The 27,366-nt window shown below is 44.8% G+C and overlaps 1 protein-coding gene across 2 annotated transcripts; it reads right to left on the reverse strand.

Moving 5' to 3' along the window:
- Nucleotides 1-344: 344 nt before the first annotated feature.
- slc39a13 (solute carrier family 39 member 13) lies at nt 345-27,366 on the reverse strand. 2 transcript variants are annotated; one of them, XM_088935069.1, is made up of 10 exons: nt 27,281-27,366; nt 22,729-23,090; nt 17,203-17,319; nt 16,327-16,472; nt 9,346-9,492; nt 7,501-7,590; nt 5,934-5,984; nt 4,910-5,042; nt 4,453-4,552; nt 345-3,030 (listed from the first exon to the last, which is right to left on the reverse strand). In XM_088935069.1, exons 2-10 carry the CDS (start codon nt 23,048-23,050, stop codon nt 2,955-2,957), a joined length of 1,182 nt encoding a protein of 393 aa, XP_088791195.1. In that variant the 5' UTR covers nt 23,051-23,090; nt 27,281-27,366; the 3' UTR covers nt 345-2,954. The 2 variants fall into 2 exon arrangements, with proteins under 2 accessions (XP_088791195.1, XP_088791196.1); XM_088935070.1 differs by lacking the exons at nt 22,729-23,090; nt 27,281-27,366 and adding an exon at nt 20,754-20,791.

Consider the following 27,366-nt stretch of genomic DNA (forward strand, 5'->3'; position numbering starts at 1 on the left):
TGTTGCCATAGGAACAGTCTGCAAGATGGAGCAAAGCTCCAAATTCTTATTTTAGCCTACAGGACAGACCGACAGCTGGAGTCTCTGGAAATGAGGAGGAGAAAGAGGAGGTTCCGACAACCTTTCACCATGCTCAACAGACTGTGACCGAATCTGGAGTAACAAGAACACAGACGCACTTTTCCTTTCACCCTCTGAACACAGACATTAATGGCCATGCTTGGCTGTATCAACACAAACACAATCCACATGTACACACTTCTGATAGGTGCCAAAAATCTCCCAGGCTTAGAAACCCTGTTTCTGACAAGGCACTCATAGAAAAGGATTTTAGGTGTTGAGAGTTTCAGAGAATTGGTAATGAGACTTTATTGGGAAATTTAATTTCATAAAGCCCACTACCTACATTAAACAATGAATAAAATGTAATTAGAGCTGTTAATAACAGAAAAGTGGACTCTATTCATCATAATACTCCCCAATTACAAATGCAAGTTAGGAATAACAAAATGGCCATTTCAAATGGATTACACTGCACTTTAACAAGGACCGTGTTTTTTTTTTCTGCTTTTGTTGAAACAGTGGAAATGCACATGAAAACATTTGAGTTTCAACAATACATTACAAAAATATTTTATAATTCTGTTTTATTTTCAAATATACTCCATCTTTACCAATAAAAACAAATGTAATTTATATACATAATCATCTGGACTCAACTTATACAGATAGCTGAATATGGGAAAACAGGCCTCCCCTATTAGGATCCAGGCATGGTGGAAATTTTGTAATAATTCTTTGGAGATAATGTAACAAAGGAAGGAGGTAATATGAAACAAAAAAAGTTAAAGCCCATTTCATACTTTTGCAGACGTGCAGTCGTCAAAGCCTTACGCAAGTGTGAAAGTGGAGAATACAGACCGTCACTTATTGTGCGATTACGAAAAATATCATACAGTGGTGTAGTTTGTATGGCTGCCTCACAGACCATGTGCCCTGGGTTCGATTCGGAACTAGGGGGTCTTGTGCGTGGTTTTTGCATGATCACTGTAAGGTCTCAGGCCTCCCTAATCTATCGTGCAATGGACTGGCATCGCATCTAGGATATAATCGGAAATTTCCAGGATAAAATCCGTGTTTCAGCCAGGAATAAGCGGCTTCCTGTTAATGGGGGGATGGATTATCTTAACACTGCATATTCTGTATGTTAAAAGGCCCATCTGCCAAGGGAAACGTATATCCGTATTTTCAGCAATGTAAAATAGGCATCTTAGGTTTGCAAATCTTTGCAAGAGATTTTATTAAAGTTAAAAAAACAAATTCTTACTATCGCTTGGCAAATGCAGCCTAAAACCATGTTGTACACCGTGCAATGGAAATTATAGAGAAAAAAAACACAAAACTGTTTTGTAAATGGTTAGGTACTGTATGCGGAACAACTTTTAAGTGATCTGCCGTTAAATGTTGTGTAAGGAGAACTGAATACATAAGCTCACTTTACCTGATCTCTGGTTTTGCCGTTTTTCCAAATGTAACAAGTTCCTTGCTTTTAGTTATTGCTTTAATAAATTTGAAAGCACTACGGTGAAATTGATTATAGAGGTATCTACACTTTATATCATAAATAGGAGTTTCACACTTTAGATTAACATGTTCCCTCACTGAGAGAGAGAAGAGAACACACATAAATAGTTAATTTAGTACAAATGTACAAACAAACAAAAAAGCAGCCATGCTAGTGAAAAAACACACATAACCTGACCTCCGTATAATGCTGACCAAGTAAAAATCTAAAGCCAAATTTCCAAGGACATATTATTGCATTGTTTTCTATCATTTTATATCCAGGTTTGATTGGACATTATGGAAATCTCTACACACAGAAAAAAGCCCAGGATATAAAAGTACACCAAGCTTCCGCTAAGTGGATAAAAAAAATGAACATGTACAAGCCTGGATGTGCAGCTGGGCTTAGTGTAAGTCATACTCTCAATGGCTCCCAGTTTGCACTGGTAGTTAATTCCCGGGAGTGCTTACATGATACAGAGCCCTGCCGCACAGCAAAAGGAGTGTTGTTCATCTAGATCTAACACAGCGGTAACAAAACACTAAGCAGAAAACGGAGCAGGCACAAACACTCATTCCAGTGGCTTGAGGTCATGCACCGTGCAGTTCCGTGGGTGCAGAAGTACCAAGAGTATAACGGGACACTACCCCGGAGTTTGGGGAAGGTTTATATTTTATATTTTAACAGGGCAGGTGTCTGGTATAATGATTTAAATTACGTCTTCCGTCAACGAAGGAAAAAGGAGGAGGCACAGAATGGCGATTTGACTCTAGCACTTACAGGAAACTAAATTCAATTTATACCTTCCCTTTTTTTTTTATACAAAGGCCAAGGAAGTTTCTCTCAAGATATTTCAGTTCTCGTCTTCACAAGCTCTCTCACACAAACACTCTTTATGGCTTCCTTTTTATCGGTATCGGCCTTTGTGGTTCCACTGGGCACATGAACTAATCTGGACATCATTTTTATGGGGGGTAGGAGCACAATATTGCCTCCCCCCCCCCCTCCCCATCAAATTCAGTAGCAGCCCCATAGGGCAACAATTGTGTTTAATGGCTTTGCGTCAAGTCATTAGTCTTCAGAATCACAGGACACATTCCACTGCTGTCAGACAGCTCTTCTTTTCCTTCTACAAACTTCAGTTTCAGAAATTCAAGCTTCTCATCCTGGGAAAATACCAAAGAGGAAGCAGGAGACCTTGGGAAATAACCGCGTCTGGGCAGACTGTCAGTTCATTGTGATTTGGTTGTCGAAGGCATGATCTTTTAAGACTAAGTGGAGTCTTTTAAAAAAAAAAATGTACCGAGCTTCTAGGGACAGAATAAACCGCTCTCCAGAAGTTCTTAAAGCTTACAAAGAAATGTCTTTGATCTTCATGCGGTGAGGTTTAATCCACTATTGCGGACATGAGAACCATCACTGCTATTCCACAGAACAGAAGGAGGACCTGCTGGAGAGAGTTCCTGTTGAAAGGAAAACAAAATGAATAGTAAAGGGCAACTCCAGTTGAACGTTGATTATTCATCTATATGCAAGAGAACACATTTACCTGTCTGCTGAAAGAGAAATAATCAGACATCCCACAATTAATTGCAATTTTTTTAGTTCAGCAGTCATGCTTAACGAGCAATCCCAGTCTTGACTGACAAACAGACCTAGCGAAAGAAAATCATTTTTGTGCACTCGTGTTATAGCTACAGTTCACAAGAGAGCATTAAAATGAAAGTGCTGACAGGGAGGTGGGCACTGTGCCGCGGACATGACTTAAATACGAGATTTCAAAATTGTTTATTTTTTTAACAGTTTCGAGGAGAAGCAAAAATATATAAGCTGCAAAATGTTAAGAATTTCAAAAAGAGACGCACTGCACATGCATTCAAAAATTGCTTTGATGCATTTTTAAAAAATGAAAAACCTGACAGGGCCTGCCTTTCTTTCCACAGAGCTGAAAAATAATCTTTAAACCACAAGCAGCTCCTTCTGATTAACAGGGCTCTTTGGACAGATCTGCACTCGACGTCTGGTAGCTGGAGCTCCTGACAGACCTACCAAGCAGCCTGCAATGATGACTTGTGACAGCTCAGCACTCTTCAGATGCTGCTAACATCTGCTCTCCGAGAAAGCAGATTGGGGAGTGTCTTTACCACACTGCACCCCCTCAAGGGAAACTGGACCATTTTTTTTTCAAAAGCTCATTTCCATCGCCAGATAACGAACTGAAGTCTCTCACTTCTTCCAGATCTCACATCCTATCACCTCTGTTTAGAACACGCAACATACAGAAAACTTAAGGCTTCATAGAAAATGCTAATGCAGTTATCCTTCAATTTGATTTACGAACTTAACTCGTGCACCAAAAACCACTTAGAAGATGAAAATTTGTCAATCGAAAATGTAACTCCTGTAGGATCTGATGTGAGATATTCCCCCTAGAGCAACCCCACCACTATCCATACATTACAATAGGACACCAGCCAAATACATCAAGCATTGTTTGAGCCTCAAAATAACTTGAGGCATTAACAAACCTACTGTATCATCCAGGTGCTTAATAAAATCTTCAATTCACAAGCAAGAATAATGAAAAGTATTAAAATTGCATTTTATCTTTTATTCAAGCTTCCCTAATAAAGTTGAAGCTTTAATAAATCTTCAATCAGTTAGGAAACTTTTCCCGTTAGGAAAAATTGCTACCATCATAGAGCAAATTGCGATGCATTTTTCATAAACCTGCTTGCAAAAAAATATTTCTTGGAAAGTTTTAAAAATGAAGAAAAAAAAAGATTTCTTACTGTAAAGGTGGCGCACACAGTGCCAAGACCTAATCAATCGAAGAACAGCAAATATGAACGAAAATGCATTGGTACAGTAGATTCACTACTAACCTGGGATTGGTTTCTTCAAGCAGTTCTGGCACAACATTCACCAGGGCAATATACAGAAAACCACCCGATGTAAAAGGCAAAATCCAGGATATTGTGTTTTCTGCGAAGATCAGAAGAAATCAAATATATACAACCATCAACACGCTAGAAATGTGTCGCAGCTTCTTTACAAAAGTCAGACCTACTCATTCACAGATTAAGCCTAGTCTGTTAAGAAAACGGGGAAAAAAAATCATAAATCACAGAAGGCCATCTGACCCATGATGCTCATGTGATCAGTAGTATCTAGTTGGGGAAGTGCATCAGGCAGCACTGAAGGATTATAGTGGAAGGCGGAGCTCCTGAGAGTCCAGGTGTGCCCTCTCCCTCCCAGGACCTGTGCCTCCCGTCACGCGCCCAGCGCCGGCCCAGTCACCCCCGTGCCTCCCGTCACGGCCTGCAGGCTGCTGCTCCTTACCTGCTCCTTTGGGGGACTGTGCGCACAGGGCAAAGCAGGCCCCCAGAACCCCACCCATCGCCGTGGAGAGCTGCATCTTCGCCGCGCTCCAGCGGTCAAACCCGGCTCTCAGGAGGATGGCAAAGTCCCCCACCTGCAACCCGGAACAAGCTCGCGGTGAGAGCTCAGATCAAGAGCAGAGCAGCTCCACCTGCCTTCACGAGACGGCAGCCAGGATCTGGCGATTATTCTCACATGCGTAATGGACCTCAGGAACAAATGGAGGCCGATGCTACATTCAGCAATTCAGGCTTCTTTGCATATTTAAAGAGTTCATCTTGCTTATGACAATGAACTTCTCTTTGATACCAAGCAGCCCATTGAGACCTTGTCACCCTGATGTTACATATGGCAGAAGACTTGCCCTGCTGGTTTAGAGACGCTCTGTAAAATACCCACACTGGCATGGCGTTCATTTTAAAATATGGATCTCGGCACATCTTGATGTTATGCGGATATATTGTAAAATCTCACCTTTCCAAGATATTAAAAAAAAGTTTCAATTAGTCCTCTTACAAAAGATTTTTTTTTACCCTTTCCCATTTCGCTTTTTTACCCAAGCCTGAGTTCTGCTGAGGCTCTTTCTCCGCAGCTCCGTGTTGCTGTACAACAGGAGTAAGGATACGAGCCCGCAACAGGAAATCGATAATCCCATCATCATTCTACTCCTTTCAGGAAACCGAGAGGGGAGGGTGACAACTTTGCCCCCCCTTCGCCGCTAAACACGGCTCTGCGGCGGTTCTCCGGGTAATTGCCGGTTTTTATTCACTTCAGTCAAGGCCAAGCTCTGCTGCAGATCAGAGCGCTGAAAGAAGACGATCATCCTTTTCCCCCCTCCGTCTAAAGATGAGTGCTACTGCTCAGGAGCTGATAGCTGGGGCTTATGACATAAGAGGCAGGAGGATCATTCTTCAAGCAGCATTCCTGCCACACAGGTCTGAGCAGTCAAAATATAGACAGTCCCCCCCCTGGAATATTTACCCACCTCATGAGGGATTTCATGAAGGAGAATGGCCAGAGTTGTCAGGAAGCCAACCTGTCAAGGCAGGAAATCACAGAGTTACTCCACAGTAGAGGCCACTGCAGGGAGGGGTGGGGGGGATTTTGAAGACGGGACACTGCACAGCCTTCCCACCCCAGCGTATGGGTATGTAACCACGGCAACCATCTACTAATTTTTGTTTTTTTACGGCGCCTGACTGCTTCCATTCTGACCCGCCGCTCTCAACTGGTCTGCGTCGAGCTGCGACTGTGGGCCAATGCACAGCCGCCAGCTTGACCTCCCCACGCGACGGCGAGTGCTGATGTTTACGATAATTACAGCGCAGGGTTCGGGCGGGTGCCAGGAGTACTTGCCCCGCGAAAACAAGTCCATAAAATCGCATCTCCCTCCCTCCTCAGGGGAAAAAAAAACAGAGCAGGAAACACAAACGAGAGATGTCAATAATAAAAAAAGCCCATTCCGAATGCCGTCTCGGCTCCTGAAAGGTTTCTCAAAAGCTTGAAAATGCGTGCAAGAAGACTTAACGACAGCCCGTCATGGTCTGGAGAGGGGAACCGTAGTAGATGTGCTTGGGGGGAAATCCGAAAGCCTGCGGACTCCTTTTTCTCATGCATGGTGGGAAGATCTGGGGATGTTTGTGAAGGATAAGCATGAAGCCTCATCTGCTCGGACTGCACAGTTACAGTACAGTCGACAGAGCAGTGAGGAATAGGATTCTAGGAAGGCAGCAGTGGGCGGGAGCCTGGACTGAACTGGATGGCTGTGGGTTCGAATCGCAGGTGGGAGACTGCTGATGGGCCCTCGAGCAAAGTACTTCACTCAAATCCAGTAAAATATACAGCTTTCAAGGGAACCAGTAAAGGTTTATTCCATGCTGAAAAGAAAAGAAACAACGTTTCGGTTGTGGAGCATTCTTCGGGTGTGAAGAAGGCTACACACCTGAAACATTGTTTTGTTTCTTCTGTTCTCAGCATGGAATAAACCTTTACTTGGTCCCTTGCAGCCTACGCATGCTGACACAGCTACCTTCTTGAACTACACAGCTTTCAGCTGTGTAAATGGGTAGAAAAGTTAATGTACAGGAAAAAGGGGATAAAAGTGCCAGACAAAGGAATTAACAACAATAAAATAAAAATGGAGAGATAAATGACAGAGTACCCCCCAAACAAGCAAGACTTGTTACATAGATTAACAAGCAAACACTACCAGAAATGCACTAACTAAAAAATGCTAAACGTGGACTTTAAGAGTACTGATGACAAATAAATGCTGGTACAAGTTCATAAGGCGAAAGGAAATATTCGATTCAATCGTTAGAGAAGAATCCATAAACATTTAGCCCCGAGAATACGCAGCACAAAGCTATTTAAACCCTGGACAGCAGGGGGCGCCATGAGCTGCAAGTGGAGGAAGGCAAACCCATTGCAGTGATCAGAGCCAAGGGGTGGGAGAGCGGGTGGCCGTGCTCTCTTCTGGGGTTTCGGATCTTACGTTAAAGTGAATCAGGACGTGGAGAGAGAGAGGAAAAAAAAAACACATTTCCACCTACTTTTCTGCTGACGAGGAAGCTCCCCGCGACGGCCAGGCCGTGGGTGAAGTTATCGATGCAGTTGGCCAGGAGGTTCAGGTAGCCACTCGTCTGTCAACACACAGTACACTCAGTGCACGGTAAGGGGAAGATGCAGCTTGGTTTTCCCTCGGCTTCCACCCCCACCAGATCCTAACCCTAACCCTAACCCACCAGATCAAGGAATAATAATCGGGTGCATTTACAAACGGGGTTAAAACATACCCGGTATTCGCTTATAACTGCGACAAATTCACCAGGCTACAAGGAAAAGGGGCAGGGTTTTTTGCAGCAGGTGCACCGACACTTTCTTTGTTCTGGAATAGACGCGACACAGGCGAGTTCATTTTGTCGATTAACATTTATCATCCACAGGGCTGAGCCACAGGCAGTCAGCTGTGAGAGCTCCAGGCCAGCAGTACAGTATGTGTGTGTGTTTGTGTGACCATTGCTGGAATCCACACAAGCAAGACACCTGCTTCACACCAGACTGCAGATTCTACCCGAATTCTAAATGTTAAACCTATAATCAATATCTAATTCTCCTATGCTTTTTAAAAGTACTTGCACACATTGAGTGAGAGGTTTCCATCTGATGATCAGTAGGTACATGTACAGTAAATAGAACAGGCACCCATAAACTACCTTGTATCACCTTTCTAAACATTTGAACAATCCATCCAAGTCAGATGCTGTAGGTGTAAAACCACTGAACAGTATAGTCCTGCTGGATAACAATAATATCCTTACACTTATATAGCTCTTTACTGGACTCTCCATTCAAAGTGCTTTGCAAGTAATGGGGATCCCCTCCACCCCCACCAGTGTGCAGCCCCACCTGGATGATGCTCCAGTCCTGTCACACACACCAGCTCTCAGTGGGGAGGAGAGCAGAGTGATGAAGCCAGTTCAGAGATGGGGGTTATTAGGAGGCCATGATGGGTAAAGGTCAGGGGAATTAGGACCCACACAGATGGTAGGGTGAGCGCAACTGTAGCTTTCCCAGGAGGTCTGCCATCCAGGTACTGGCCAGGCTCACACCTGCTGAGCTTCAGCAGGCTGCCAGCTGTGAGTTGCAGGATAATCTAGCTACTGCATTCTCAGACTCTCATCCCTGTTGCTGCTACAAGGTGGCAGTTGGACAAAACGCTTCTTAAGGAGGCATCAAGCAGTCTGAACATATTCACAGAGATCTGTACCATCTGCTTCGCCACTCAGGTGGCTCAGCAATTAGAGAGACAGGATAAGAGTATTTTCACAGCCTGTTTGCAAAGTGAGAAAGGAGACCCATCCCAACAAGCATGAGATGGAAGCAGAAATTGCATAACAAGAATTTCATAACCGATTTCTTCAGTATACCTAGAAATATGCATGCCAAAAGTAGTACTGTTTTGCTGGAGGACTCCTAAAAACATTTGAGCTACACAGGATTTTGTGTGATAATTATAATGGAAAAAACTCTGCTCCTCTAAATGAGATTACATTTTTTTCTGATTTATATCCATTAACACACATTATTCCCTTCAAGGATCTATCCATGTACTGTATAATAATGTCAGGGTGTCAGGAGGAACATGGAATCTACAGAACAGTCTCCTGGCCACAATTAAGCTTTGCGACTTCACAGCCCTCGAAAGAAATGTTTTGTTTCCTTTCAAAAATGCGGAAAAAAATCTTCTCCATCTTCCTCAGAGCAACGCTACAGGAAAGAAACGACTCGTCTAGGCAGCATTAAACGTTGACTCGGGCTCCTCTGCAAGTCGAACCTGGTGCTTGAAATAAAGTTCAAGCTTCACAGACCAAGGACACCTGTACCCCTGTACAGACCTTGATTTTGTCTGCAGGCTGGTGGAGTGTCATCTTCTGCTTCAGGGCAGAGTGGTTGGAGTTACTGCAGTTGCCATTAGACTGCGTTAACAGCTTCTGTCGAGGGCAGCTCATTTGTCCACAATGGAGCTCGGAGCCTGAGCAGCCCTGCAGAACACAGGAGGGAGGGAGAGAGAGAGAAATTTCAGCTGGGTGGTTCTCTTACCTTGTGCTGTCCAGAGCATGCTAGCTGTGAAGAATGCAGAGCTCTCGAACCCTTATCCTCCTCACCTGTTGGTTTCTATCCCTGCCAAGGTCTCCAGTAAGTACTCGAACTTCAGTTTCACAACCAGCTTTCTCAATTAGGAATGTTTTATTCTCTTGGTCCCCCTTTATAAGCTGAATATTTGAGCTACCTTCCAACTTTCAGAGCTACAATCGAAGCCTCCAACAGATTTGGTTTTAAAGAACCCAAATGTTTTGTCTTTTTCTCCCGGCAATCAGACTATCAACAGCATTCAGAACCAGTCATAGGAACAATCACGGCACCAACCAGTCTGAAGGCAGCCACTAAACCAACAGCACGACCTGGGTTGTTGAACACAAAGTTTGCTCTTGTGTTCATCAAAACAAACTCTAAATAAAATAACCCTTTTGCAATTATCTGGTTATTAAAAAAAACAAAGTTAACCCAGCAGACAAACCAGAGATCCCTAGTGGAAACTACACTTACGTGTTTACAAAGGGCTGTAGAATTAGTCCTATGTTGTCATACTGTGGTTTGACAAGAGAGTTATTGTGGGTTGGTGGAGTCATATGCACGCTAAGTATTAATTGCCATGTGTACCAGGAACATGCACATTCTGAGCACGTAACTGCTTCAGCAATTCGAGACACATTGTTGTTGTTTTTTTATTACAGGGTGCAAAGAAACCCACACGGAGTCTCCCACCTGTCCATCATTTTCAGGCACCCATCACCCCAGTCACTCTGCAACCACACTGTGAACCATCGAATAATAGCTTTGCGTGGTCCTACAACAAACAAACAAACCCATGGAAGGTGAGGATATACTTATCCCATTAGCAAAGCACACGATCCCTCTAGGATATCTCTGGAGGGCCGACTAACAAGGCACCCCTCACACCACACCTGTGCTAATCAGTCCTGGGAAGTTTTATTTTCCTACCTGGCACTTCCTCAACCAGAACAGCTGTACGCAGGGATGAAATGTTTGCATTTTCAAACAGATTACTCCATATTTCATGAAACCCTTCTTCCTGTGGCAGCCTGCACAGCAGCAAGCAAATGGAAACCAGAATTTGTCCTTTCATCTCTCTGGGCCTGCACGCAGCTCTCAGACTGGAGCTGAGCGGATACCTTCCTCCCTTCTGAAGGAAAACAAGGCTCGTGAAGGGGGGGGATGAGCTAAAAGTTAAAGCATTAAGATTGCTTTCAAAGTTCAAGAGACAGTTAATCTTCTTCTAAAATCGGGCAACTGCACACTGAATTCAACAGCCCTTGGTGGAGGCGATACCTCAGCAACCCCCTTGCACCTGCTTTTATTTTTACAAGAAACAAAAAAAAAGTGGACCAGAATAAATTAAGGAGCTCAGACTGATCACTTCCAGTTAACCAGCCCATCACGGCTAACTGGTGCACAGCGCCTCCTGGTGGCCACATTCTTATTCTCCTCCTCTTGAATTCATTTTCGACTGCAAGCCGTCGGCCTATTAATACCAGCTGCTACACGCAACCTTTTGAACTGCCTTCACATCAGAGACAATAACGACAAAAAAAACCCAAACATTTCCTCCTGGATGGGTAAGTTACATTCATTGTTATGAAAAGCCTGTCACTAAACTGTTTGTCTTGCGTTTTGGAGTGTCACAGGAGGCAACGACCCTCTTTTACAGATCATTTATCGAGAGTGTTTTGACCTTCTCCCTCACTGTGTGGTATGGTAACGCGTCTGCCCAGGACGAGAAACGGCGGGAGAGAGTTGTGTAGATTACTTCCAAAACTGCAGGATGCCACCTTCCCTCTGTGCGCTCGCCCTACTTCTCTAGGCAGAAAGGCAAAGTGCCACAGATCCCCACTGACCCTTCCCAGCCTCTGTTCAATTCCCTCCCCACTGGCAGGTGGATTAGGTCCATCAGTACCATGACTACTAGGTTCTGTAACAGCACCTGCCTGCAGGCTGCGAGATGCATGATTTCCACTTTGATTTAGACTTTTTTGCACGGCTCTGTTTTTTTTTATCAAGTCTTGCAGTCATTTTATCACTGGTGTGTGCTTAGGATGGCATGTGAAGATGCTGGTGGCTGCCGTTTATTATTGGCTGTATGGTGGGGAATTTGTATTGTACAGCTTAATTGCAAGATCTCTCCCAATCAAATTCCATGCACCTAGTCATCACGGCAATAAGCACTGAACTTGAAAAGGAACACATGGTGAGCAGGGACAGCGTCTTTCACATAAAGCCAAGAACAAATCGAGTTGCCACTTAACATCCTTAACATCCTTATTTTTCTCCACTCTTATTGCTTAGAAATAAGAACAGGCAACCTCTCCCCCCCCCAAGCTCTCCCTTGACCAGACGGGTATATGACAGAAAGCTGCCCGCATTTTTATTTTTCCCCCCAGCATCCCTCCGGCCTTGACAAGGCAGCCCACGAAAATCAAGACTCCCCAGGGGCTGCAGGAGCACCGCGAGGCAAAGGAGGAGACTGGCTCTGGTTATCGGCTGCTGACAAGTCCACGGGCTCCTGATTTATGGAGGCCGGGAGCAAAGGAGAGGAACCAATTTAATGCAGCAAACCCAAGGAGCGCTAACTGATGATGGTCATTTATGAGGCAGAAGTAATCCTGCCACAGGCCACTTCACCGTGCCCTCCTCACCGGTTTTGCAAAACAAATCCTCCACAGAAAAGGGAAAAACTCACGATCCGAATTCCGCTTCTGTCCGATTAAACCTTTCCTGCTCCATCTACCACGGCAGATGGTTTCGTAACCCTCAAAATAAACAGGCAACTATTATTCCGTTTGGTTATTTTCGAAATAAATCCGACACCGGCTGTATAATATCTGGCACTCCCCACGGATACAAGCCGCATTGTTTTTGAGCTTTTGACACCGGCACGTAACTCATCTCAAGCCTGGGCAGGCCATTCCGGCAGCGAGAAAACCGAGCCAGCTTTTAATAAGGCTTGACAAGGCAGACGGCATGTTAGCAAAGGAAGCAACGGAGAAATGGGTTGTATCTATCTATGGAACAGTCTTTTTTTGGTCTCAAGCTGAAGAACCCATGGAAAAAAAAAAAGGAAAAAAGTGAGAATTGCATTTCACAGATAAAAATGTGTAAATCGGAAGTTGTACTGGTTTAATTGCAAAAGGTGACTAATTATGGGTTGAATTGCATGGAGTAAAAAGAGGAATATTCCGAGAGTTAGCATTTAAGAACATCGCGCATTTAGAGAAAAGTGCAAAATACGTAGGAAGATAATGTCCAATTAGTTTCCTCCTTGCCTCTTTGTAGTGCCATTAATAACAGCGGCCCGTGGACAAAATTAGACAGCCGATGCCCCTGAAGTTGCCGAGCTGTCCGAGTGACTAATGCCGTGATGGTGCCTGCTGGCTCCAGCAGTTCCACTGCCTCCGAGCGGAAAAGCTCTCCTCAGAGGCTTAGACGAACAACTGGCACCCCCCAACACTGGGAATCAGCTGCACTCTTCTCTATGGGAACCACTCTCCCCTCAGCACAAATGTCTGGATTATTTTTTTTTTCCGCCGTTGACAGAGAACACCGCCGCGGGGGCTGTAATCTTTTGCTAAGCCTGATCCCGCTAGGCCGGCCACTCAGCAGCAGCAGCAGCAGCCTCCGAGCTGCAGCCACGAGGACCAGACCAGCTCTCCTGCTGCAATAATGCCCTTCAGTAATTAAGCACAAGAAGCGCCGGACGTTGAGTTGCACGATCGCCTCTCAGCTTTCAGATTCAGATTTCACAGCGAGTACTTTTCTTGGTCTGCAATTCTATCAACAATGGCTGAATGATGGATTGTGGCAGCGAGGGCATGCTTACGAACGTGCACGTTCATATCTAGGATGAGGAAGCTGAGAGCAGCCTCTTGAGGAGTTTGTACATAGTTTCTGCTGTGTGGAAATGCACATCAGAGTCAGGACTGGGGTACAGAGAGGAGGTGTCAGAACTGGCTACCATACTGTTCTAAACACACCCGGCATGGAGTCACCATTTTCTGTTTTGCCACAACCCAACTAAACCTGTGTGTGCTGCAAACGCATTCACATACATTAAGACGTACAGAGAAAAATATCTGCAGCTTCTGCCTCTTTATGCAAATTTCCTCAGCTTATGTACGGCTCAAAACATGCAAACTATTCCATTACTGCTGGTAAAAAAAAAAAGAAAAAGGCCAGTTCCCTTCTGCCATTCAAATCTCAGGTTTGTCCCAAGCATAGCAGACAGCAGCCCTAATTATCAGGAAACCGCTAAAAATAGAGAGGAAAACAGCAAGTGGTTGCCAATCTTCATTAGCAGCTGCAAAGTAGCTGGTGTCTGGCACTTGCTCAATTTAGAGCTTTACTGATCCAAGCTGCAACCCTGTCAATCAGTTTTGTTTTTAGGCTGACAGGGTTTGTTTGGGGGTGGGGTTGGGGGAAATGATCATGCCAAGCTGCTCAAGACACGAGCTCGCGAACAGCAGCCATATCACTCTGCAACTCACAACTGGCAGCCCACTGGAGCTCAGCAGGTGTGAGCCTGGTCAGTACCTGGATGGGAGACTCCTGGGAAAGCTGAGGCTGCTGCTGGAAGAGGTGTTAGTGGGGCCAGTAGGGGGCACTCACCCTGCGGTCTGTGTGGGTCCTAATGTCCCAGTATGGTGATGGGGACACTATTCTGTAAACTGTCGCTGTCCTTAAGATGAGACGTAAAACCGAGGTCCTGACTCTCTGTGGTCATTAAAAATCCCAGGGTGTTTCTTGAAAAGAGTAGGGGTGTTACCCCGGCGTCCTGGCCATATTTCCCATTGGCCCTTACCAATCATGGCCTCCTAATAATCCCCATCTCTGAACTGGCTTAATCACTCTGCTCTCCTCCCCACTAATAGCTGGTGTGTGGAGAGCGTTCTGGCGCACTATAGCTGCCGTCGCATCATCCAGGTGGATGCTGCACACTGGTGGTGGTGGAGGGGAGTCCCCATTACCTGTAAAGCGCTTTGAGTGGAGTGTCCAGAAAAGTGCTATATAAGTGTAAGCAATTATTATTATCATCATTATTATTATTAACAGTGCTGGTCAATAGGCTTGCTTAAAAATTTCTAATGGCAGAAAGTTAAAAGCAGCTGGAAAAGGTACATTTTAAACAACAGACCAAGACCAAACATGTTTAGGAGCACCCTTCAGTACTTTGAGAAGAAAACAAGTGCATGGAACTTGGATACAGAAGAAAACAAGACAACACCACATGCAGATATGTGGCAGGGATGATGCAAGAGCAGCTAATTGGAACTGATCAAGGGCTTCTGCCTGTGATTATCAGTTTGCACTAAGCTGCAAGACCAGGACACACACACAAGGTATAAAGTTCATGCATTTTAACAGCAATGGTGTAACAGATAAGATGCTTTATTTGCACGGCAGAGATTGCATCTGAAATTGTGAAAGGAAGGAAGAAATTGCTTCATTAAAAAAAGAAGCGCATTTTGCGTTTCGATCCATGAAAGAGCTTGTAGGGAATATTCAGAACTAAACTCTCAATACAGAATCAAAGTGAAGATTTATTAGACCAGTTCAAGAGAAGGTTTAAATTTAGTGACAGAATGACTACAGTCATATGCTGACTAAAATAACTGAAAAACCTGGCATTTGCTTTTGTCCTGTAATTGTCATTTCTAAAATGTTAGTACTCTTTTGCTTTCCTGAATGACTTATGTGACAGTGCAATAATGCAAAGACAACAGTGAAAAGATAGGACACTAGACAGACTCTAGAAAAACAGGTCAGCGACACAGAATTTTGTGCCAAGCTTGAATAAAAAAAATAGCCTGTTCCTCTCGAATGTCTACAAGCATAAATAAGCCAGTCCTCTTAGCTGTGGAGTCTATCTCAATGAAATTAATTCCCACAGACACATTATCCTAGCAACATAATCACTAATGGGATGTCTCAGCAGAAAAGCTGACCGTTTCAACATCTGGAGGTCAAAGGTGACCCAGAATGACATGTGGGAGGTTCACTGGCATAAACACGGAGAAGCTTTCTTCAGAGAGCCCTTTTGCTGAACTAACAGACTTGTCAAGAAAGCTGCAAAGCACAGGTGATCAGTATGGGTTTCTCTCTCCCAAACCATTCTGCACAAGTACCGTCTGAAACAAAAGAGTACGGGCATCCCGAGAGCAGATCATTACAAAGAAAAAAAAACACAGGAAAAATAACTGGCACCTTTTAAATGCATTTAGAAACGACTAAATGAACACAAGCTCACCAATGTGCTGAGAGGCTGCAAGATCTAAACCTTTGTTTAGAAAATAACTGGGGGGCAAAAAAAAAATCAAACACAGGAAGCTAGAGAAAGTTGACTGGCGGAGCTTGCAAAAGTAATTAGAAAATTCAGAGCTAGTTTACAGTCACTCTCACTCATGAGACAAACAACAAGTCACCAGACAATGCGAGACATTTGCTTCATGAGCAGAAAAACAAAAAGCTAAAAGTACCTCATAAACGCAGAAAAACAACCCCAGGTAAAACGCTTATTACTTTCCAAAAACCTAAAACAAACACCATCAATCATGCTGTCACCAGCGACCAGTTACGATTCCCGGCAGGCTGCGGAGTGCGAACTCGAGTGGCGTTTGTTAAAATGCTGGAACCTTTCCTCAGCCCTCCACTACAACACAAGTCATCCAAGGGCTGGAATGCCATTCCGGAAAACCGGAGCTTCGGAGACTTGGCGGGCTGTTTCACGGCTGCGGTGGACTCACAGCTGAGGACTGGCGCTCTCCCTCTCCCTCTGGGTCATCCTGGTTCTCTCTGTCGGGAAACATCTTCTCCAGGATGAGGAAGGACAACAGTCCCACAATCACCCACAGGCCCAGGAGCTTGTAGCGCTCTTGGCTTGCTGATCCATCTGCAAGGTGACAAAATAAAGACAGGTTTACAACTTCCAAGAACTACTGGGGGTTCCAGGGAGAGAGAGAGACTGCCTTTTCTCTCTACAATTCCAATGTAAACGGTTTTGAAACGGCACAGTCAAGCAGGAACACCAGTGTTGCCCAGACAACGGTTTCAAGATGCCTGCCAGCCCTCTGGAGTTCACTGTTACACCCATCAGCACGTGGCAGTTAAATTATACTGCGAGTCGTAGTGGAAGAGACGCGCTGGCAGACATGCTGCAGGTCCAAAATAACTTCACAACATCGGCCCCCTCGCCAAACCACACCCGGTTCTCGGCGGCACACAAGCCTCTCGAGATCTGAAGATGGTCACAAAAGCCCTGGGTTTGGATTTTGGGAGTGGACAGCAGGTCGAGCTTTTGATTTAACCATTTTCTATTTCTATTATTCTTTTGCTCAAACACTGTAGATGCTTGGTGACTCACTGGAAAATCCTTCAATGTTTTCCTTCCCATCCTCTAAAGTCCCTCGGAAAACTGTACATTAAATTATTTTTTAGCCACCCTTAGTGTGCAGAATTCATATCCTTCACTCTTCACTTATTTTGTCCCCTTTAAATGATTCATTCATGCCAATGGAAATCCTTAGGTCTGACTTGTGCAAAGCACTGTAAAGGCTGTGGCAAGACAGCGGGGGCCCCGATTGATCGGTGATTGAGTTGATCGGGTATTGAACAGCGGGTACCTGTGCCAGTCCCATTGCAAGAGTAGGCCCATGCTTCGGGCAGGAGGTGGAGGAACACATCGCCGAGCAGCCCGCCGATGGCAAAGCTGAGCAGCTGCTTCAGTCTCTGGCACCCGGCTGCCGTCGGGAGGCAGGGTGGAGAAAAAGGACAAGGAGATTCACCGGTTACCTGGAGTCCGAGAGAGCCTGGCTAGTCTAGAGACTAGCTCTGGAGAACTCCCTCCTTCAACAGCAGAGCTCTCAGACCAAACCTGACAAGTGAAAAGACTCCCCGAATATCAATTAAGACATTAATTGAAGTGCCCAGTGGCGGTCTCTCAACCCCCTTGTTGTCAATAAAGGATTCAGACGCCTAAGAGAAAACTGCACTCGGAGAAGTGCTTCAACAGACTAGTACAACACGACAGGTTTCTGTACTTGCCAAGTAACACAAAAGGCACTAGGCATTTGCTCAGACAATACGATGCTTGCACACAAAAGTTACATTGCACAATACATACAAAACGTACAAGATTGCACATGCGTGGATTATCACATGCAAACTTAACTGTAAATAAGGTCTATTTTCTAAAGAGAATATGAACAACTCTAAGGAATAGAGAGTTGGAGGGTGCAGATGATTAAAAAGCACTTTAATGCATAATATTCCCATCCAGAATTTGAAGGAGTTGTGGATTCAGCACAGAAGAGTAACATTAACCAACAACATCTGGCTATTTTGGTAGTTAGAAGCTAGTTTATCCAATGATCTCATATGGCTGTTTCTTTAAGGATGTCTGGGTATCAGCTTCGGCCACGTGGCTGGGTAGCTTGTTCCAAAGAAGGGGACTGTTATTTCATGGTTTTAAATGTGTGTGCTTGTAGCTTCCACTTGTATTCACCTCACTGCCCGTCTCTTTTTTCAACATGTACGAAATGAAAGAGACAAAGGAAAAGAAAGATAAGCAGACCTAACATTAAAGTTGTCCAAATGCTCAAAGCAGGAAAGAGGGGCAGTGAGAGAGCGAGAGAGAGAGAGAATGAAAAGAAAATAGGCTAGGAAACATCTCCTTTGTCTCACCTCTAACTGGCACTTAGCCCTGTGGCAGAGAATAGAGAAATCTGCTTGCTTTCAAATCCTCGCTTATGACAACATCACATCACTGTGCCACATTCACCCTAATTCCAGCGTAGAGGCCTAACCAGCTCGTTCAACTTAAAAAAAAATATATAAGTATGGTATTTAAAATAAATGACAGATCGCAGCAGGAGACAAGTGCTTAAAAAAACCAAAGGCTTCCAACTAAAGCCTTTGAACACCAGGTAGAAGGCTCAGAAATTGTACCCGTCAAAGGAGGATGACACTCAGCTCATTACTAAACAAAAAAAAATACCCAGGGAATGTAAGAGGACAGCTTTGCATATTACCTTCAGCCTCTGAGCATTTCCCTGCTTTGTCTGCAGTTTCTCAGAAGTGTCAGGAGATAATCTAGCCTCGACAGGCAGCTCGATCACCAATTCACATTCCAATTTCAAGGTCATCGTTCCGATTTAACGAACCAGCATTTGTAAAAACCTTAGCTCTCCTCCCTGTGGGTTCACTCCTCTCGCAATTCATTTCTGATGCCCTGTCCGATCAGAACAGTACACACCTGCGTCTGCATAAATAAACACTGCAGCACACAACTCCCAAGGAAAACGACTCTTTGGAAATCAAATGCAAGGAAAACTGGGGAAATACAGGGTGCTGCACAATTTTAAGGGCATCGCGTCACCTACAGTACAGCCTGCAGCGATGTAGGATAATCATTTCATTCTACACTTTGTACGAACCCTCTTTGGGCATTAAAAAATCCCCGGATGAAATTTGATTCCAGAACTGTGCCTAATTTATGTGCAACAGGAACAGCAGAAAAAGACAAACAGTCTTATTTGCTTTAGTAAAACTGGTCTTCAACAGGTTTGTGCTCGGTTTCGATAAGTAGTCCAGGTGTTTTGCTGCACAATGGAGATTTCGATTGTATCACTCAGTTTTCATATCTAGAACTCTTTGAAACTGCCTTCAGAATATAAACAGTGACAAGAAAAGTCAGTTATGTAAATAATTACTTAGCAGAGTTTGAAAAATGGAAGAAAAACTAGCTCAATTATATTTTACAAGGATTTAAGGAGTAGAGCCCAGAACAGAAAAATTAAAAAGGCATGGACCTTAACTTTTCTCTCCTCTAAACAATGCCGATATTGAAGGTTGTTTGTCAATTGTGTAGCTCATGACACGTTTTACTCTTCCTACACAGACACACCTTGGACTTGTAAAGTAAGCCCCACAATCGTATAAAATTACAGGCATTGATACCTCTTGGAACAGGTGAAACACAATCCAGATCAAGAAACCATGAATCCCTGGAAAGCCTCAAATTCTAACGTACCACCGGGGAAACACACAAGCCCACAGGCACCACCATGTTATAGTCACAAACCCTGCCTCTTCTTAAAAGGCTTTTAAGAACTTGCATCGTCGAGAGCCTGAGAAGCTCCTATTGGGCATAAATGTTATACCGTGTCCTAGTGCTCTTTTCATACTCTGAGGGGAGAGAAGTGAATTAAGTTGCATTTTTCATACAGAAGACGTTCATACACAGTTCAACAATGAAAATACTCCAGCTCTCCTCTTCAGATTGCCAAATGCAAGACATACTTCCAAACACTAGAAGAACACACCCGACTGCTCTACTCCATCTAGCTTGATTGTAGTACACAGCATTCACAGTGTGCCCACATACACAATGCACCATGGGGATCTGGGATTGAACCAGAGAAGTCATGCATTCCAAATGCCTAACGAGCCATTAATCGCTTTTTGCTTAACATCCCATTTATCCATGACAAGGCCTGGTTTAGAGACTCTCATTTCAGGGACTGCTCCATCTAGGGTGAAACTGGCACTTGCCAAATACTTCCCAGTAACAACAAAGAAATGCCAGGTCAGATATTCCAGGTTGGCAGTGGCTGTGGATTTAGCACAGATCCAGAGTTTAGACAGCAGAAGCTAGGCATCTGAGCATTCCACTGGTCAGCTCTGCTGACTTGTTACAAAGAGGACCTTGATTAATTCCAGACACAGACGTATAAGCTGGCTTGATAAGTCATTCATTATCTGTTCCTAGGACTACTTTTAGGATTATGAAATTAGTATACAACACTATCTGGCAGCAAAGATTTGACAAAGCTAATAGCATTGCTCACGATAAAACACTTAAGAGAGCCTTTTGTTTATCCAAGATTAAAAGGTTCAAGTCTCTTTCTCCAAAAACATTTTTTTCCTTTATATTATTGCATTGCATTGTGCTTCATGCAAAGCCTAGAGATGCAGTATATTCTAGATGTTCCAATCCCCCCTCACATCTGACATTGACCAATAGCACTGACTGGTTAACCTTTCCCCCTTTCTTCTAACTGTGCCAAAGAATAATGCTAATATCACCCTTCACTCATCGACAGGTGCCAGCGACAATGAGGAATGACTGCAAGGGTCCCTTAGACTTGCAGTCTGATAAACACAAGTCCATTACCCATCTTCAGATATCAAGTACATTAAGACAAGAGATCCTAAAAAAGAAGAAAAACACAAGAACAAAAGTACTGTTAAAAAAAAAGACATTACGTTTTAGTCAGTTTTGTTTTGTTGTTTTTGCAGGAGGGGGGGTGAGAGGGTTAATTAGGCAATGTGGTTCATTAAATTGAAAAAGCATTGATTAGGTAAACAAGCACTGTGAATTTGGACAAGATTTTTGATAAATTTGCAATCTGGACTAGAAATCTTCCAAACTCAAATTAGCACTCTTTAGGTGTATGAGCATCGTGTCACCACCCATGTCCCCCAGAATGGAGTCTGACAGGGATAATAATTTCCACAAATGCATTTTTATTTTAAATCAAGCATTCAAAAGGACAGATCAGGCAAAAAGGAAATGAATACAAAATAAATACCCAGAAGCATTGAATGCCAAGAGCTTTCCATGAAATTATGTATTCACAAAGATTAGCAGGACTGCTCATCTCTTAAGCACTGTCCCTCAGAAAAATGTGCTTTCATTTCTGCCTTTGTAAAATATGAAAGTCGACAGCATGAGTCCGTCTGCAAGTCCGCACTGTAAAAACATTTGAACTTTAAAAAAAAGAAAGAATCCACTCGCCTGCTTTGCAGGATTACAAATCTTCTAAACACAGCACAGCGGCCAATCCTGACTCTCAATCACAAAGCAAAAACTACTTTCCAGGAGCGAGGTCTGTTCTGAAGCATGGAAGCTGAAAGGCTCACAAAGCGATTATAACCTGACAGCGTCATTCATTTCTTCATTTCATGGCAGTACAGTGTTTCCCCCCCCCCCATCTGTGCGAGATTGCGAAAAAAAACTACCTGGAACGTTCTGATTTTTTCTTACAAAAGTGGAAAAAATAAAAAACACAGGCCATCGGTCATCGGACAGCCACTTATTCCTAAAAACGGTCATGGCAGCCCCAGAGCCTATCCCTTTCCCCATCCTAAAGCAGAGCAGCCAGTGCATCACGCTACTTTGGAGACACAGGTCAACCCACCAAATCATATGCCAGCAGCCATATCCCCCTGCAGCTCCCAGCTGGCAGCCCACTGGAGCTCAGCAGGTGTGAGCCTGGCCAGTACCTGGATGGGAGACTCCTGGGAAAAACTAAGGTTGGTGCTGGAAGAGGTGTTAGTGGGGCCAGTAGGGGGCGCTCACCCTGTGGTCTGTTTCGGTCGTAATGCCCCAGTATAGCGACGGGGACACTGTACTATAAACAGGCACAGTCCTTTGGATGAGACATAAAACCCGAGGTCCTGACTCTGTGGTCATTAAAAATCCCAGGGTGTTTCTCAAAAAGAGTAGGGGTGTCAATCCAGCGTCCTGGTCATATTTCCCATTGACCCTTACCAATCATGGCCTCCTAATAATCCCCATCTCTGAACTGGCTTCATCACTCTGTTCTCCTCCCCACTAATACTATAGCTGGTGCACTCTGGCTGCTGGTGCATCAACCAAGTGGGGCTGCACGGTGGTGGTGGTGGAGGGGATCCCCATTACCCGTAAAGCGCTTCGAGTGGAGTGCCCAGAGAAGCGCTATACAAGCGTAAGCAATTATAATTATTATTATTAACCCACCCAGCACATTTTCCTGCTGACTAAGTGATTTCATTAGGTGCTTAGGAACAGCTTATTCATCGCGTGCAATAGGAGAAAAGCACGGCTGTTACCCCAGGACCACGGAACCGGATTGGCAGCCCTGTCTTTACACCACAACGCACCTTCAAGTGCTGCCGACGATGCTGCAAAGACATGTGTAGGTCTGCACACCGTTCTGTCCAGTTCCATGCACAATGAAGTGCTGGGCAGATGAACTCTTGCCAAGGCTAGCCGGCCAAGAATTGGGCAGAAACGCCACCAAGCCAACACCCGAAAGCTCGGAAAGTGCAGGCGAGTTCTTCACGCTCATGCTTCACGCGGGGAGCTCAGGCTCATCGGGACGTACCGTCAGTTTTCAGGGCTGCCCCGGCCTCGATGGGGATGACGAGCAGGGGGAAGATGCCGCTGAGCCCCACCATGAGGGAGCCGATGAGGGAGAAGACCCAGGCGTCCGCCCGCTCCGCCTTGAAGAGCTCGGAAAGCAGCCGGAACCCCAGCAGCTCCTCCACGCACCAACCCCACGGGCCCCCCGCTGCCTGGACCACCGTGGCCTGGGACATCTTCTTAACGCTGGGCCTGTGGCTCAGGGCCCCCGACGAGATCAACAGCAGGGCGGCGACGGCGGAGGACAGGAGCGCCACGGGCCAGGCGGGTCTCGGAGCTCTCATTCTGATCCAGGCAGGACTCACGCCAACACGGGTCTCGGCACTGCAAAGACAGGAGCACGGCCGTCCAGTTACACAGCGGCAAAGTGATAATAATAAAAAACTTTATTTTATGTAGTGCCTTTAAAGGTGGCTTCTCAAAGCGCTTTACAGGATGACAACAACAATAAATAAGAAGACTACACAAGATAAGACACAATTACAATATACAGAGGAGACCGTGGAAGGTGGTACTAAGAAGAGCAGAGGGGTGAAGAATGGAAACAGTTCAGTAAAGGCTTTTCTGAAGAAGAGGGTTCTGAGTCTGGATTTGAAGGAGTTTAGAGAAGGTGACTCTCTGATGTCCTTGGGGAGAGAGTTCCAGAGCTTGGGGGCATAACAGGAGAAGGCCCTGTCACCCATACAATGTAGACGGGCTTGGGGGACAGTAAGGAGAGCAGAATTAGAAGAGCGAAGGTTGCGAGGTGGGGAGCAGGGCGATAATAGTTCAGACAGGTACTGAGGTGCCAAGCCTCAGTAAAACACTTTAAAGTGTTTTAAAGACCGGCAGCAGCTGTAACCGTGCTGGGCTTAATCTGTCAGGGATTCATGCCGATCCGAGCCTGCCACATGCAGAGCCTTTAACGAAAGGGCAGGGGGAAACGAGTAACTGCAGACAAATTTTCTGGCATTTACTTTCAGGCCCTGCTGATACTCAAAACCTCCACCTCACGGCACGGTTATCTCCGACCTTGAGAAAACAATGCAAATGTCAGACTCAAAATGCATAAGGAACACCGCAGTGTACATTTGCCAGCACAAATTAAACAAACCCCTGTTCAGCTGGGGCTCCTGCAGGTCAAGACTTGTAACTGTAGTGAGGGAGAGACTGCAGGGCCTGAGGCTCCTGTTTGGATGATCTCTTTTTCAAATGTAACAAGAATGAGGTTTCTTGCCTCTGGCTTAAGGAATCAAAGGTTGCAAATTCCTGGGGTTTAGAACAGCCCCAGCAAACACCTTTTCTTCAGACATTTGTCTTCCACAGAACAACTTAGCTTTCCCTGCTTCCAAAAAGTAAGAGTAGCTCCACATTCACTTCACCTGCACAATTACAAACTGTTTTAAGAATGACATGCTTCAACAAAATTAGGAAAATCACAGATATACAGTATGTCAGAGAACAACAAGCCACTTAGTTAGTTCCTAGGTATTATGTGGAAATAAACTGCTTAAATATGCTTGTGGGCAGAGTACAATCTTGTGAGCTGTAAAACGGTGCAACACTGACACCTCCTTCCAGTAAATACTGTACTTGCTCCATCTCCAGCAGGGTAAAAATGCACACTGATGCCACCTCTCTCTCTTAACCCAAGTGCGAAAAACCCAGACGATCTACTGGGCGGGTGAAATAACCACCACATTTCAGATGTAATAAATGTAAGTTTGGTTTTATTCCACAGATTAAAACCAAGAAGAGTGTATGATTGCATATACTGAAATGGAACATGTAATCAAATTCCATTCCAAAGTACTTACCAAAAGGTCAGCTGAATAACAGCAATAACAATAATTAGGATGACACGGGAAATCTGGAGAGAACAGTGAGAGTGGCAAAAAAAAAAGAAATATTCCGACTGCTTACAGTCCAACAACATGAGGGGACATCAATACTCATCTGATTAATTTGCACATCGATTTAACCCAAAGAGACCCTACTCAGTTCCATGCATCTTTAATTTTCCCGGGAAAAAGAAGCACAAGGAATTTAGCCCTTAGACAGAATTAACGAGCTTTAAATAGCATCCCCGTGTAACTCAGACTCACAGCAGAGTTCCTACTTGCTCGGCTATTATCGTCAGAAATTCCATGGAAACTGGGTGATGATGACATCATAATGGAGCCGCCAAATAAGGAAGTCAGATCCAGAGCCAATGGATTTACAGAGGCTGAGGTGATGATGGGATAGAAACAGACACGGGCCCTTTAAATTAAGCATAGGAATGAATAAATTATATAAAATTACAGCATGATAACGACCACTATAAATATACAACCATAAAAACTGAATATTTAGTTCAGCTAAGGGTCATGCCCTGCCTTTCACTAGTATCTAAACTAATGTGCAATTATTCTCTCCCGATATTGAGTAACAGGAGTATAACTGGACACAACAGGGCATAGTGTACAGTATACGATAACAGAAAGACCTTCAGTGATCTCACATCACAGGGAAGCATCAGGCTATGCACGCTGCCAGGTGAAGCTGACGGGTTCACTGCATGAGTTAGAAAAACTCTGCAGAAACCTCCCACCTCTCATGTCAGGTTTGGACCTGACAATGAGTTTTCATGATGGCTTAATCGGTCCCAAGCAGGCCTGGTTCTCAGCAGGGACAGCCCTCCACTTAACAACTTCCAGCCTTGCTGCGGGGCAGTGGCGCCCACTAACAGAGCTACACCATGGGGGGTTTCCAACTTTGGGGCCCCCAAGCTTGGAGAGAGACGTTCCACCTCGACTGACGGGCCCGGCTCTGCTTCGCTTGCGACATCTCCCAGGACCCTCCGGAATGAATAACCGGAGACTTGAGACGGATGACTCAAGCTCACTCAAAACTCCTACGCTCTCGCTATAAATACGCGCAGAGCGAGAGAACCCGAGCTCCATTTTTAACCCCGACTCAGGATAAACGCGTCAGGGGGCCAAAAGGGATGGGGAAAGTCCGATTCTCCGAAGCCGAAGGGAACGGGCCGAGGTTCACCCGGCTGCAAATTACAAAAGGGAAAGGAAAAGCACGCATCAGGCTGAGGAGCTTCTCAGGATTGGGGGGTGGGCTCCAGCAGCAGGCCTGCCTGGGAATGGAGAGATCTCAAAGGGAGTCCGCTCATCGCTGAGGGCCGGGGGGGAAGGTGCAGTTTCGGCTTTTGACGCCTGTCCCCCTGGAGCAGGAGGACGTGCAGCTCCCCCCAAAAAGGACGCGGACAGAGCCCACCAGCACTGCACTGCCCTTCCTGCCAGCTTTTTTTTTTTTTTTACTTTTCAATTAGTTGGAGTTCAACCTCTGCGGCTCCCACCCCAATACAGATCCCCACTTATCTCATGAGACAGAACACTACCAAAAAAAAAAAAGCCCTTTCCCTCCAGCCGTTATGACTCTGTGAATGCTTTCAGAAGTTGGGCGAATTATGCATTTGTGTCCTCTTCTGCAGATCGGGACTCTAGCTTACAAAATGATCTGTTCACATTCGAGACTTCACGTCTCATCAGACAACCCCCCGTTACTCGATGATGCCGTTTCATTTCGCGGATAGAGTCTTTATGCGTTTGGAACTTGCACTGTAAAAAGCGTTTTGAATTATTTTAATTTTAAAAAAAAAGAATAAGGATGTAGTTTCAAGGCCATGCGTGTGGGTACCAGCACCTCAAACGCTGTCGTGGCCTGTCCATGCGTGTCCTTCAGTGCAGCGAGTCGGAGTGTTTTATAACTGGGACGTGCAGAACTCTACACGCCCAGGGAAATACTTACAAAGCAACATCACAGTTTTAAAAAAAATAACGGGCGCAGATGATTAATTGACCGCTGTCATAAATTCAGTGTTACCGAGTGTAGTTTCATTACCTACACTTTATACAGTGGTAAGATGCGATTTGTCGAGGAAAACCATTTTAACTTAAAATAAGTTTCCAGTTTCTCGCCCGTTTCCAACATTTAGCAAACCAAATACTCAAAAAAAGACAAAAACTCTTGCAAGTCTACGCATTACCTTGAATTTAACGTTATTTTGGATAAAATGTTAGTTTTCACTTTTAAAAACTACTTTCGTTACAGCAACGTTTCACACAGTCCAGTATTTTTTTGGGAACTGCGGCTACTGCCAATATAGTTCACGGACGTCACGTAGGCGACCCAGAAACCGTGATTTATGGATACATTTGGCTATATTACACGAAATACAGATTTCGACCTCGCATGAAAACAAGTTAAACGCGTAAACAAAAAGTAACAATTCCCAGGAAATAACTTTTTCTTATTTTAAGTCCTCTTTTTTAACAGAGTGCAGCAGCCTCCAATGAAATGAGATCTCTCCTGTGATTGGTAGCAACTTCATGGAATACACGCTCGCAGTAAAACAACAACAAGAAGAAAAAAAGTTACCGAGTTCAAACGCATGCATTCATGCACCTTATTTCGGTACGTCGAGACTGCGCCGCGTTAAAAGCGTCGCGGGTTAAATGTGATTTTTCTGTTTTTTTTACCCTGTTGTGGCTCCAGGGATCGCTCCAGACTAGCCCTGCCATCCAGCTCGCTGATGCAGAGGCGCTGCCGAGCTGTCTGCTCGCTG

This window comes from Atractosteus spatula, chromosome 16 (assembly GCF_055471065.1).
Source record: "Atractosteus spatula isolate fAtrSpa1 chromosome 16, fAtrSpa1.hap1, whole genome shotgun sequence".
Classification (NCBI taxonomy): Eukaryota; Metazoa; Chordata; class Actinopteri; order Semionotiformes; family Lepisosteidae; genus Atractosteus; species Atractosteus spatula.

Bases quoted from the DNA above. Each gene is read 5' to 3' on its own strand.
- slc39a13 (XM_088935069.1), bottom strand. From the start codon at position 23,050: ATGAGAGCTCCGAGACCCGCCTGGCCCGTGGCGCTCCTGTCCTCCGCC. The intron at 7,591-9,345 runs GTCTGTACAGGG...GTGTGTTGACAG, and splicing joins AGCCTGCAGACAAAATCAAG to ACGAGTGGCTACCTGAACCT. The intron at 4,553-4,909 runs GTAAGGAGCAGC...TGATCTTCGCAG, and splicing joins ACAGTCCCCCAAAGGAGCAG to AAAACACAATATCCTGGATT.